At 35.2% G+C, this 14,627-nt stretch overlaps 2 protein-coding genes across 2 annotated transcripts; one reads left to right on the top strand and one right to left on the bottom strand.

The window, feature by feature from the left end:
- The first annotated feature begins 326 nt into the window (after nucleotides 1-326).
- LOC110654423 (probable inorganic phosphate transporter 1-9) lies at nucleotides 327-3,577 on the top strand. The gene is made up of 2 exons (XM_021810409.2): nucleotides 327-1,255; nucleotides 2,442-3,577. Exons 1-2 carry the CDS (start codon nucleotides 558-560, stop codon nucleotides 3,340-3,342), a joined length of 1,599 nt encoding a protein of 532 aa, XP_021666101.2. The 5' UTR covers nucleotides 327-557; the 3' UTR covers nucleotides 3,343-3,577.
- Nucleotides 3,578-8,639: 5,062 nt separating this feature from the next.
- LOC110657548 (uncharacterized) lies at nucleotides 8,640-10,454 on the bottom strand. Its single transcript, XM_021814787.2, has one exon. It carries the CDS (start codon nucleotides 10,452-10,454, stop codon nucleotides 8,640-8,642), a length of 1,815 nt encoding a protein of 604 aa, XP_021670479.2.
- Nucleotides 10,455-14,627: the final 4,173 nt, after the last annotated feature.

Raw genomic sequence — 14,627 nt, 5'->3', positions numbered from 1 at the left:
GACAATGGACGCTTAAAATATTACTTTTTGGAGTGTAATCTTGATTGAAGTTGAAACCCTTTTCACCATGTGAAAAAGTCTAAATAACCCTTTTTTCTGTAACGATAATAATTATTAATAATGTTTAACTTGGTAATCATCTTATAGCCGGCGCGGATATATATTGGATGCGCAGCAATTCCATGATTTCACCGTCTTCTTATCGAGGGTTAGGTTAAAACTGTCATTTAAAAGGAAGCTGCTAAATACTATCATAGTACAATGCTGTCCTGAGATTCGTCATCACCAACCAGAAAGCGCCCCCCCCAAAAAAAAAAAAAAAAAAAAAACAAATCCAAATTGTATGTATTAACTGATTCGCATCTTCTATAGAATCATAGTCAAAAGTCCACGCTTTGTTTTTCATCGAAATTTCTCATAGCTTACCTTCACAAATAAATTTCCTTTCTTCATTTCTGTATATAAAATTCAAAAACTCCATTTTCAATCGCTCCAACATCAGATTACCCATTTTCATTTCCTTTCCACTTTCCAACTTCTTAACATCAGCAGCAACAATGCCGTTAAAAGTCCTTTCTGCCCTTGACTCTGCAAGAACTCAGTATTACCACTTCAAAGCCATCATCGTAGCAGGGATGGGCCTCTTCACTGACGCCTACGATTTCTTCTGCATCCCTCCAATTATGAAACTTATAGGAAGGATGTACTACGAGGACAGGCCTGAACCCAACAAATACGAAATCCCAACCGGTGTAGTCGCTTTAATGGTCAGCACCACCCTTCTCGGCACCGCAATAGGTCAGGTGGTGTTCGGTAGACTAGGTGACCGAAAGGGAAGGCGCAGCGTTTATGGAGTCGCATTGATGCTGATGGTGTTGAGTTCTACGGGATGTGGGTTTTCGATATGCAGGACCCGTAACTGCGTTCTGTTGAGTTTGGGATTTTTCAGATTCTTACTGGGTCTGGGGATCGGAGGGGACTATCCGTTATCGGCGACAATCATGTCGGAGTTCGCGAACAGGAAGACTCGAGGGTCTTTCATTGCGGGAGTGTTTTCGATGCAAGGATTTGGGATCTTGGCGAGCTCAGCGGTGACCATGGTGGTGTGCAAGATATTCTGGATAGCATCAAGGAATTTGAACCAGGATCATACGCCTGAGGACGCCGATATTTCATGGAGGTTGATACTGATGCTGGGTGCAATTCCGGCGGCTCTCACTTATTATTGGCGTATGATGATGCCTGAAACTGCCAGGTATGTTAATCTATGGTTTCAGAATTTCTTGTTAGTTGGGTTATTTTGTTGACTTTGCGAAGAAGGAACTAGGACGGTATTTTTGTTTGACTTTTATTTTCCAGGAAAGATCAGAGAAAGATGCCTTCTTTCTTTTTTTTTTTTTTTCCCATGAAAACATAATTAATCTTGATTTGTTCTCATAAATCAAAATCCAGTGCTTCTGAGCAAATACTTACAGCTTTTTTTGATAAAATTTAATTAACTTGCCAAAAAAAAATTGGAAAGTGGAAACAGTGCTGTTTGGCCGGTGGGAAAAACCTAAGATAATAGCTTTTTACTGCATTCAAAAAAATATTACCATCCAGAGAGTTTAGACTTTTTCATCAAAAGTGATAAATTTGCTGCGTTGAAGGAGAAAAAAAAGGTGATACTAGTATAAATATTATAAAAAATTAGAATCTTCAAAAAAAAAAAAAATAGTTATAAGAAATTTTAAATTGCGTAAAGTTAATTTAATAATTGTTTTATTAATTATTAGATATAAAAGTATTAAAAAATAATTTTAAACTCTTCTTATATTATAAAGAGTGAATTTATATAATTATGAAAGATAATATATATATATATATTTAGTATACCTAATAAAATTTTTTTTTTTTTTGACTCTCTTCGTTACACCCACACCCACACCATGATTCTCTTGCTTACACTTCTACTACTAGCTAATAATGTGACATAAAAAAATAATAATAATTATTATTATAGAGCATAAAATAATTAAAATAATAATTATTATAATATAAGTGAGAGAATTAAGGTGTAAGTGCGAGTAGAATAGAAAAAATAAAAAACATTATTAAAATTATCAAACGCTACTTAAAATAATATTGAGCTATCAATTTCTCTTTTAATTATTTTTTGATTTTTAGAGATTTTATTTTTTTTAATATTTTTTTAACAGTAGGACGTTATTTATATTAGGATCTCCATTTCTCTCTCCTCCAATTAAGCAAATTTATCCCTTTTGATGAATAAATCTATACCCATCCTATATGGTATTTTTTTTTTATGCACTCTTTTAGTAAAAAGCCCCTAAGATAATATATATGAAAAAAAAAAATCTTTTTATGAAGTGTAAATACATTTCTCACTCTTCTCGAGTAAGGATTCGTTGATAGATGTGCCGTTTGATCCAATTGTACAGATACACAGCCCTCGTGGAGAATAATGTCCTACAAGCAGCAAAGGACATGGAGAAGGTATTAGACGTTTCAATGAGCCAAATAGCAGAAGACGAGCCATGGCCACAAGATCGACCAACCTATCCCCTTCTCTCCAGAAAATTCTTTCGCCGCCACGGCCGTGATCTCTTCTCTTGTTCTCTCAATTGGTTTCTCCTTGACATAGTCTTCTACAGCAGTAACCTCTTCCAGTCACAGATTTACAGCCAGTTCCTTAAACTAAATGATAAGGACAACGTCTATAAAGCAGCTTTCAAAATCGCCCGCTTCCAAGCCATCGTCGCAGTCTGCTCCACCATTCCTGGGTATTACTTCACTGTCTATTTCATCGATCGTGTTGGAAGAAGGAAAATCCAAATCATGGGCTTTCTCTTCATGGGTATAGTTTATTTTGCCCTTGGGATACCTTACCATTATTGGGGTCAGCACACTAACGGAGGTTTCTTGTTCCTATATGCACTCACTTTCTTCTTTGCCAATTTTGGACCAAACACTACCACCTTTATAGTCCCTGCCGAACTTTTTCCAGCTAGATTTAGATCAACATGTCATGGGATTTCCGGGGCCATGGGGAAGATTGGTGCTTTGATAGGGTCTCTTGGGGTTTTGTGGGCTTCAAATAAAAAAGATTACGATAATGATCCAAAACCTAGATCAATGACAATTGCATTGGTGGCTTTGGGAGCGGTTTGTCTTCTGGGAATGGTGGTGACATATGTATTCACACCCGAAACCATGGGAAGATCATTAGAGGAGAATGAGAATGAGGGTGAAGATGAAGAAGAAGACAACGAGAAGCGTTTCTTCAGATGTTTCGCTGGTGCTAATGGACGCCTCAACTCATCAGAAGCTATTGCTCTTTAGAGAACTTTTTAATCGCTTCCTTTCTGTCCATACGACATATGTAGATAGGTTTAGCCTTCAGCTTCTCCGTCTCCGCCTTCTATATGTACATATATACTAGGCTTGCAGCAATGATACGATGTTATCTTTGTCATGTTCTTTTGTTTTTTCTCCCCTCGAAGTATCGTTTGTTTTCGTTGTAATGTGCCATATGTTATGGTTAAGGAACAGCAAGATTGCTCCATTTTAACTTGAAGAGTACTTTTGAAATTGAAATCCGTGACATCCAAATTAGATAAAAACGTTTCAGCAAATAATTAATTAGAAGACATCATGCCATCAAATGGATTTATCCATAAGAATGGGAACTGAAAATGGTAAAAGAAAAAAAAAAGTAGAAATGAAAACCAAAAGCATGGTTAATCACTTCTTTTTCATGGGATAAGAAGCCATTTTATAGATTTTACATATTCCTGCTGGCTTGCCAGTGTTTATCTTCATTCTTAGGCAGGCCTCCCTTGCTTGATCCACATCCAACGGCTGCCACTCCATGATCTATTACTTACTACCTACGATTCTTCTTGCAACAGAAAAGAGACTTGTGAACAAGGCCATTTTAGAAAATAAACTTGATGGCTAATTGAAATTGGGCTCTCTTGGACAAATGATGGGCTTCAGTTCTCTTACCTTTCTCATCTCACAAGTGCCATCTTCCATGGTATAGGCTTCAATTCTTCCTTGTGGGATCCACCACTGGAAGCTACGTAGGCAAATGCATAATCCATGGGTTCTGAATCGCAGCCATTGGTTTCACAATCGATCAGCTCTTGCTCTGAGTGAGGGTCAAATATTCAACCCTTACTTGAGAGAGAGAGAGAGAGAGAGAGAGAGAGAGAGCCCACCACAAGAACCTTGGTTCTTGACACGAGTACTAACAGCTCCTTTCTTTCTCCAACCCACAGACTTGGGAATATTTTCAACGTCTTTGTAAGTGATTGGTGAATTTTTCAGGGCAGTCTTTTCTTCTAGATAAGTCAGGTTTCAATACTAGATACATTTTCTTGAACTCTTCATGGCTCAAATCTGGAAACTCATTGAGTCCAAGCCAGTAGTTTTTGACCTTCTTATCAGTCTCATCAATATATGAAGCAAGTTAACTTTGAAAAAATGTCGAATGATTTGATAAGATCAGTTAATGAGCTCGTCATTGGATGTCAAGTCTTCTAGGGTATAGCCAATGATTGAGAAATCGCGAGCAAATCCCCAGTACGTAGGCAAAGAAGAAGAAATTTTTTAGAAAAAATGAACAAAATTTTCATTAAAAAACATCGGTTACATCCATTCTAAAGTAGGATTAAGCTCTATATATATATATATATATATATATATTGAAATCTAATTGAGATGGCCGAAGAAAATAATTTTTTAAAGTTACATATATTGATGTTAAGTTTAATCTACAGACAATTTTAAAAGTGTATTTCCTCAAGTGCAATCAAAATGAATAATCTCAAAATATTCTTCAACGTAATTGAATCTTTATTAATTAGAGAAAGGACTATTTTTAGCAATTAGAAAAGAGGGTGCATTTCAACCAATAAAATGCGAATAGAGCAAATATCGATTTAATATTCTAGAAAGCATAAGCAAGCCCCAACCAGATTCGGGGACAAGATTAGGGTCATTGGCCCATAGTCCCGAAGTGTGGGCTTGAATGCAATGCCAGTCCTTGGACCATTAGTCCAATAATTTTCCATGCGAATGAAGAAAAAGCAGCAGGCGGGGACGGTGGGTGAAGTACATTCCAGAAAATGACAATTTCCAAGTCATTATCAAGTCATCAGTCCCCAGAAAAGAGTAGCTCCACGTCCGGCCTCCAGAAAAGAAACACTACAAATTTTTGGCAATTATATCTTTCTGAATGGGCCTATTCCCTTTTTTCTGCTCTATGCACAATGCTAACACTGTCGCTGTGCCTGTGATTACATGTATTTTTCAATCCATAAAGCCATTATCTTTTCCGGCGATGCGACTTCTTGTTTTCACTTGCTCTTATTCCCCCACTCCCTATATTTTACAATTTGTTCAACAAAAAATTTCTTATTCATTACATATTTAGCATTGGATTTGCAAATGGAGGATATATGAAGTTCTCATAATTAGGTATTTTGAATTACTGTAACAATGAAGACATTGTTTAAGTTGAGGGAATTTAATATCTATATAAAATTTGACAAAATAAATTCAATTCATTATTATGGATTTTTATTCCATATATTTAGGTAGAGGTTAAATCTTGAAATTTAATGGGTGTTTTTATTAAAAAAAGGTAAATTTCTAAAAAATTCACCATTCATTAAAATCAATTATTTCAATCTTTCAAATCAAACACTGTCTTAAATAAATTTATTATTTTTTTAATTGAAACTCGAACTCGCAATAACACTAAACAGAAGTTGATTGCGTAAATAAATTAGCTGCTGGTTTTTGAAAGTGGCATGAGGCTTGGCTTGAAGAGAGAAATTAAATGGGTGAAAAAAGGTAGGAAAACAGTTAAACTGAAAGGCCGTTGAAGGAATTAAATGCAGAGAAAAGGTATGCATTTGCATTTGCGTACATAACCCTCCAAAGTTGGTATGGCCTTACTATTATTACTGCACTATGAGATATAAATTTTAACTCTGCGTACGTACTTAGCCTGCGGAAGTGAAGGCCCCACACCACCCTGCACTATGTAAAATATGCAATTCCCATTCTTAATTAATTAAGCCTCATTAACTATGACTATAAAGGAAACCAACCTTCTAAATCAAGTTAGTCTATAGAACAGAAAATGAAGAAAAGTGTTCCCCCCCATTTAATTTGCAAAAAATTCTGAATATTATTAATTTTTTTACTATTTATGGTCAGAAATATTTTAGGTTTAATTTTTTACGCATGATTTTATGTGCATTCTCTGTATTGACTTGGTGTGAAAATTTTCATTCTCATCGATTGAACTAGTCCGGTTGAATTTCAATGTTAATGTACTATTATTAAAATGGGTGTTTTGGCAACACATAGCTCTATTATGGGATTTACCATAAAGATTGAGATTTATGATTCAAATTGAAATGCCTTTAATTTATCACTTAATTCCCCTATCCACCTAACTCTTCATATATTCACACACACACAGCAGATGGCTGTTGTTCAATTCTATAATACTGGGTCCTCAGTCTTGTTTGCTTCCCTTGTCATGTTCCTCTCCTTGGAGTCCTTGGGTTCTTGCAACGAGAAAAGCTGCTTGTTGATGCGAAGCTTCTTCCCTCACCTCCCTGTTGTCCCAAAGAAAGTGACCAAGAGGGGGTGAATTGGACACTTTAGACAATTTTTTAGCTCTTGCTCTAGACTTAATGAAAAATCGAGGCTTTGCACTTCTATGTATGTGTATAACTCTGTTCCTAGGGTGTAATTTAAGTAATCAATCAAGTTATGCACAAATACTAGTTCATACACAAAATAATTACTTGATATCAAGTGTATTTTCTCACATAAAATTCAGAGTTTGCAATATTAGCTCAATAAACAAATTCTCAACACATTCAATATATATAATCAGAAAATCAAAGTGCTGAAAATTAAAGAGTTAAGGGAAGAAGAGAATCAAACACAATGTTTATAGTGGTTCGGCTCTCTTAGCCTACATCCACTCTTCCCAAAGTCCCACTTTGAGAGTCACTCCACTATTTGATCTTTTCAACAGGCAAGATTCAAAGCCTTTACAATATCAGCAAGCTTCCCAGGTGCTTGAGGACCTTTACAACGTCTTTGCTTCCCACAAAAGACCACAAGCTTCACAAGGTGCTTGAAAACCTCCCACAAGCTTCACAAGGTGCTTGAAAACCTTCCACAAGTGTGTCCTCACACTTACACAACCTTAAATAGGTTTTGATGTAGAAGAAATCACTCTCAATAACTCTCAAATACAGAATTTAATGCTAGAAGATTGAGAGAGAAGATTTGCCACCTAAGCTCAAGAGTAATTGAATGAAAGCTTCAAAAATACCACAATAAATTCACTATGAATAAGAGCACTTTCATTAGTTAGAATTGTAGTAAATGATGCCTTTTATAGGTGCTTTTCATTGCCAAAAACGTCTGCTGGAGAGTGTGTCTAACGGCTCTTTAATTTTCAAAAAACTAGCCGTTATTGCTTAGAAAGTCGTGCAGCAGAGTTGAGTCAGGTCAGGTCATAAAAATAGTTAACTAAAATTTTCATCGGTTAACTAGTTTTGTAAGATAGAGAATTTTAGACATCAAAACTAGTTAACTAATTTTTGCAACGGGTTAACTAATTTCGCTACTGCCTGACTTAAAAATTGAAATTTTGAGTTTTTGAAGAAAGGTTGTAAAAATTATTTTGACCATTCAAAAACCTTAGGAATGATATAAAAACACTTTCTAAACCCTTGAATCTAAAAACAAAATTGATTTTAGGTCTCAAATGGCATAAATTCTTTAATCTTGTACAATGGATCTAAGAGCTTAATTTCTATCATATTTCTTCATGGACTTTGATTCGTCTTGTGTTATACAAGATGATAAACTCCTTTTATATCAGCCATGTCAATAGAATAGTCCTTTCATCAGTGTCTTTGCATATCATGACCTATAAAATCACTTCAAATACTTATGCACAAAAGGTTAATGTATATTTCATTAAGTTTTGTTATCATCAAAATCAAGCTCATTTTAGCTTACAGGGCCTACAATCTCCCCCTTTTTGATGATGTCAAAACTTAATGAATCTATGAAGATCATAAAAATTAAATTGTATAACTATCTACATATGTCATGTATGCAAGAACTTGCTTTTAGACAAGCTCCCCCTATATGTATGCACATAATCATTAAGAATGTTGAGAAGCTATAAAATAGCTCCCCCTAAATCTGATATTCAAAGCATCTTGAAGGTAATAACATGTTAAGCAATTTCCAAGATTAATTCATCCAAGATCAATTCAATCATCATACATAAGATATATCAACCATAAGTCAATCATAAAGGATCATCAACATATCTTCAATAACTTTCCAAAATAAGTCCAAAATATCTATATCAGAATGTGAACCATATAACCACTGATCAAAATTAGTTAACTAAAAATGTACCCAGTTAACTAAAAACATTCTGTCAGTTAAAAAATTTCCTTATCTTCTCCAGATTTCTCCCCCTTTTTGACATCAACAAAAGGATAGGCTTTCTTCTATTTTCTCCCCTGTTTAAAAACAAAAAGACACAACTTTGAAAGTCATAAAGCATATTTCAAAAGATCTCAAGATTTTTCTTTGCTGCTAAGAATTCTGCCACTTCTCCTAAGGTGAGTGGGATCAACAAGTTTGGCTTGTGTCTTCTTCTTTGGGGGTTCTTTTTCAGTTATGGGTACTTGGATTTTTGGAGGAATAGGTAGAACTGATTTTCTGGCTTGTGTTTTGGTTCTTCTAGGTCCGTATTGCATGGGTAAAGAGATGGTTGATTCAAGTGCTGGTTGAGAGGCAGTAGGAACAATGTTTGGTTGTTCAGAGGATGGGTCTTGTGACTGCTCTTCCTTCTCCTCTTCTTGTCTTGAACCATTTCTGCCTTCACTTTTGCCATTGTCACTGCTGTTGTTGCTTTTAGTATGAGATGAGGAGGATTCTATTGATTTCTCTTTGTCAGATTCTTGTTCTGCTTCTGATTCCTCTTCTACAGATTTTTCCTTCTCATCATTTTTCTCTACTTCTTCAACCTCAGCTAGCTTACTTTCTTCTTGTACCTTTTCAGCAGCTTCTACATGCTCCTCTGCTTCTTCTTCCACTTCAGAAATTTTTACTCCACTTGGTCCAGCAGCCTTTGCATTGCTAGGACCAGCAGTACCCTGTGGGTAACTTCCAAAATCTCCAAATTTGCCAAAAGATTCACCAAACAACATTTGAGCCATCTTCTTCATGAACCACTCTTGTCTATCCAATCTATTAATCAACATATCCATCTTTGCATTGTGCTCAGCCATAATTCCCTTCTGCAACTCATGAGATTTTTCTAAAATATTCAAGGTCAGTCCACTCATTTCTTTTATTTCCTTCATCATGTTCAGATTTGCTTTACTGATTTTCACAAAATCTGACATTTTTAGCTTCATTTTCTCTTTCTTCTTAGAGCTTTCCCCTTCATCTATCTTAGAACTCTTTTCTTTCAACTTGCTTAGTGGGATGTCCGATTCTGTTTCAGAATCTGATTCTAACTCAGATTCAATCTCAATCTCAGTCTCTTCTTCTTGCTTTTTGTCTTCTTTCTTACTCCTTTTTCTACCATCATCAGCCTTGAATATCTCCTTAATGGGGATAGGATTGCTAAACTTCTTTTCTTTACTCAAATCAACTCCCATAGCTTGAAATATAAGAGTCAAAGGCATAGCATATGGCAACCTTCTATGCTTACTAGACTTAGCAATCACTTTAAAAATCAAAAATGGCAAATTAAATCTAATTTTGTTAACCAAGTGCCACATAATGCATAAGTCAAGGCTATTTGCATATGAGTGACTACCACTCCTAGGATTGAGCAAATATCGAATGAAGGATTGTAGAATCCTAAAATTTTGAGGCACTAAACTGATGTTGGTCATTTCATTTTCAGGTGTACCCTCCGAAAAAATTGATAATTGAAATGCCTTCTCATCATATCCTTCAAGCTTCCTAGAATCTTTGAAGGTTCCAATCCTATTTCCATCATTTGGTAGGTTTAAAACAGAGGCTAAGAATTCAACATCAACAATCTGACTTTTCTTCTTAATTCTCACACTAAAACTTTCTCCTTTAACAACTTCTTTCATACTTCCATAAAATTCTTGAATCAAATAAGGATAATAATATTCATTCAACTCAGAAAATTCCATCCAGCCTTGAAAAGTAAATAATTCTTCAAATTCATAAGGCAAGTCAGAAAATGAATCCCATTTAATGTACCTTGGCTCAAAAATATTTTGTTGCACAAAAGGTTTCGAAGCAGGGGCCTTTTCCATTTTCTTCTTTTTCGCAGAGGGCTCTGACCCAGCAATACCCTTTCCCTTTCTTTTTCTTGCTCGTTCTGCCACTCTGCTTTCACACATCGTTTCTCAACTTCAGTTCCTTCTTCTCTTTCTTTTTCGGAACTAGCAGCAGCTTTCATAGCATCACCCATGAATTTTCGAGGTTTGGTAGACACTTGTTTTACCCTTGCCATCGATTCTTAAAAAATTTCAGTGAGAAGTAACGGGTTGAGAAAGAACGGGATTTTACCGTTTAGGGATTTTGAGAAAGAAAATTGGGGATTTCTGGTTTTGAGAGAAATTTGAGGTTTCTAAGAGAGTGGAGAATCAACTTGCAGCAGAGAAATGAGGGAGTTTTAGATTGATTGAAGTGATATGCAGCAGTTACACAAAAAAAATTTTCAAATTTTGAAATTGTGTACAATTTTTCATGGAGAACCGGGAATCCCTTTTTGCCAAAACCCAATTTTACCCTTTGAAGACATAAAAAGAGCATAACTATGGTCAGGGGTATATTTGTCAAAATGGATTACAAGGAGAGCGAAAATACCCGTTAGGAATAAAGTAATTTTAAATCAGGCGCGTTTTGTCACATGTACATAGAGGCAAAATTAGTTAACTAATTTTGAAACCCAGTTGGCTAAATATTATACAGGTATAAAATTAGACAACTGCAGTGAGAAAGTAGTTAACTAAAAACACATGGACGCAGAATATAGTACTAACAACATATTTACCCAATTTTTGCACCAAATTCATATCAAATGCAATAAATATCATTCAATAGCTTCATCAATATAACCATTCAAGAACGCACTCTTAACATCCATTTGATAGAGCATAAAATTTTTATAACATGCAAATGCACATAACATTCTAATGGCTTCAATTCTAGCAACAGGAGCAAAAGTCTCATCAAAATCAATACCTTCCTCTTGATTATATCCTTGAGCAACTAATCTAGCCTTATTTCTAATGACATGTCCTTTATCATCCATTTTGTTCCTAAAAACCCACTTGGTACCAATGATAGAATAATTTCTAGGCCTAGGAACAAGTTTCCATACTTTATTTCTCTCAAATTGATTGAGTTCTTCTTGCATAGCAAGAATCCAACTCTTATCACTTTGAGCTTCATTATAAGACTTTGGTTCAAGTTGAGAAACAAATGCAACGTTACCAAAGTATTTTCGAAGTTGAGCTCTTGTCATCATCTTTTGTGAAGGGCTATCAATTATGTCCTCCTTTGGATGATCTCTATGATATCTCCATTCTTGAGGTAGGTCATCATGATGTGGTTCATCAATTTGGAGTTCTTCAATATTGGGCAATACTTCTTGATCACCTTCTTGATCTTTCTCATTAGCATCTTTATTGTCAATATCATTCCCAAATGCACTTTGGGGCTCAATAGGTTGACTTTGTTGCTTTTGAGTCTCATCTTTTTTTCTTCCAAAAATTTCACCTAGTTCATCATCATCACAAACAATCTTTCTTTCCAAGAAGTTGTTAGTTTCATCAAATATAACATGAATGGTTTCCTCAACTAACAAAGTTCTCCTATTAAAGACTCGATAAGCTTTGCTATGCATTGAATATCCTAGAAAAATACCTTCATCTGATTTTACATCAAACTTTTTGAGATTATCTTTCTTATTGTTCACACTCTTGCTTGCTTCTAAGACATACCTGAAATTTATTGACTATTTCTTAGGTACCCAAGCAAGTTTGGGTCCTTGAGAGTTAGAGACATTAGGAATTGTTCCTTTAGGCACCCATATCCTTTTTACTTTTGAGGAACCTTTCCTTATGGGACAATGACTAACCATATGACCATTTTGGTTGCAGTAAAAGCAAATGACATTTGATAATGAATGAGATGAAGCTTTTACAAAGAAATTTTTGTATTTTCCATAGTGCATGAATCCATCATAACCAAGACCAGATTTTTGATTTGATAATCTTTGAGAACCAAGTAACGTATCAAGAATTTGTGTGCCATTTGTGAATTTAGCTAAATCATTGGTCAAAGATTCCACCTTAGTTTCTAAAATCCTGTTTTTCTCAATGAGTTTTTCACAAGCAATTTTTGAATCTTCTAACTCCTTATTCAGCTCATCATACAAGAGCATTTGATTTTTATAAAATTTATTTTCTTGTACAACAATGCTCATAGAATCATTTTCAGCTCTTAAGGAAGCAATTTCTTTATTTAAAGCAGAACATTTTTTCTTATAAACTTTGTATTCTTCATATAATTTGGCAAATGCTTCTTCATAATCTTCAATACTAAGAGAGTCAGAATTATTTACCTCAGTGTTGATTTCTCTTTGTTGGGAACTTTCTGGTTTATCCTCTCCTAGAGCCATGAGACAAATGTGTGCAACCTCCTTGTCACTAGAGTTATCACTTGAGGAATCATCACTATCCATCCAACCAGAACCAAGGCTTTCTTGCTCTTGTCCTTTGAATTCTTCTTTTTGATTTAGGACAATTTGGCTTGATGTGACCAGTTTGTTGCATTCAAAGCATTTAATCTCACTTTGATCTTTGCTTGTTTCACCTTTAGGAGAATATTTCTTCAGAATTTCTTATATTTTGAACCTCCTTTTGAATGCTTTCTTGAATCTTCTTGTAATCATGGCAAGATCATCTTCATCACTTGAACAATTGAGTGTCACTTGAGGCAGCCTTAAAAGCTATAGTTTTACTTAATTCATCCTCTTGGCTTGACTTTAAGGCAATTCCTCTCTTTTTCTTTTCATCATCTACATTGCTCTTGCTCTTGTCATAAAGCATTTCATGAGCAATAAGAGACGCAATCAGCTCATCATAAGTGAATTTGGAGAAATCTTTGGTGTCAAAGATCACCGTAACTTTTGTTTCCCATGATTTAGGTAGTGACCTCAAGACTTTCTTGACTAACTCTTCTTGATGAATTCTTTTTCAAGAGCTTTGAGAACATTCACCATATCGTAAATCTTGTGCTCATTTCAAATGGTTTCTCCAGTTTCATCTCAAATAGTTCATATTCCGAACAAGCCTATTTGCTTTTGATTCCTTCACTTGATTAGTCCCTTCATATGTGACTTCAAGTTTATCCCACACTTCTTTGTAGATGTACAACCTGAAATACGATTATACTCAGTTGCATCAAGTGCACAATGAAGAATGTTTAAAGCTTTAGCATTTAAAGAAACTTTCTTCCAATCAAGTTCATTATAATCATCTTCTAGTTTTTCTCTATAACCATCAGCATGCAATTCTAATGGAATTTCAGGACCTTTAACAATTCTTTGCCATGCTTCAATATCAACAGATTGAATAAAGTTTCTCATCCTCACTTTCCAGAAAGAATAATTAGAACCATTAAACAAAGGTGGTCTAGTGATAGAGTGTCCTTCAGCTAAAGGTGCAGGGATACCAGCTGTGTTAGATGTGCCAGCCATTGTAGGATCTCTCTAAGGTGTTTAAACCCCAAGCAAGAGAGACAAGCTCTGATACCAATTTGTTGTCCCAAAGAAAGTGACCAAGAGGGGGGTGAATTGGACACTTTAGACAATTTTTCAGCCCTTGCTCTAGACTTAATGAAAAATTGAGGCTTTGCACTTCTATGTATGTGTATAACTCTGTTCCTAGGGTGTAATTTAAGTAATCAATCAAGTTATGCACAAATACTAGTTCATACACAAAATAATTACTTGATATCAAGTGTATTTTCTCACATAAAATTCAGAGTTTGCAATATTAGCTCAATAAATAAATTCTCAACACATTCAATATATATAATCAGAAAATCAAAGTGCTGAAAATTAAAGAGTTAAGGGAAGAAGAGAATCAAACACAATGTTTATAGTGGTTCGGCTCTCTTAGCCTACATCCACTCTTCCCAAAGTCCCACTTTGAGAGTCACTCCACTATTTGATCTTTTCAACAGGCAAGATTCAAAGCCTTTACAATATCAACAAGCTTCCCAGGTGTTTGAGGACCTTTACAACGTCTTTGCTTCCCACAAAAGACCACAAGCTTCACAAGGTGCTTGAAAACCTCCCACAAGCTTCACAAGGTGCTTGAAAACCTTCCACAAGTGTGTCCTCACACTTACACAACCTTAAATAGGTTTTGATGTAGAAGAAATCACTCTCAATAACTCTCAAATACAGAATTTAATGCTAGAAGATTGAGAGAGAAGATTTGCCACTTAAGCTCAAGAGTAATTAAATGAAAGCTTCAAAAATACCACAATAAATTCAC

This window comes from Hevea brasiliensis, chromosome 12 (genome assembly GCF_030052815.1).
Source record: "Hevea brasiliensis isolate MT/VB/25A 57/8 chromosome 12, ASM3005281v1, whole genome shotgun sequence".
In the NCBI taxonomy this organism is placed as follows: domain Eukaryota; kingdom Viridiplantae; phylum Streptophyta; class Magnoliopsida; order Malpighiales; family Euphorbiaceae; genus Hevea; species Hevea brasiliensis.
The sequence above is the reverse complement of the archived record's forward strand: the minus strand, read 5'-3'. Positions and strand labels throughout refer to the sequence as shown.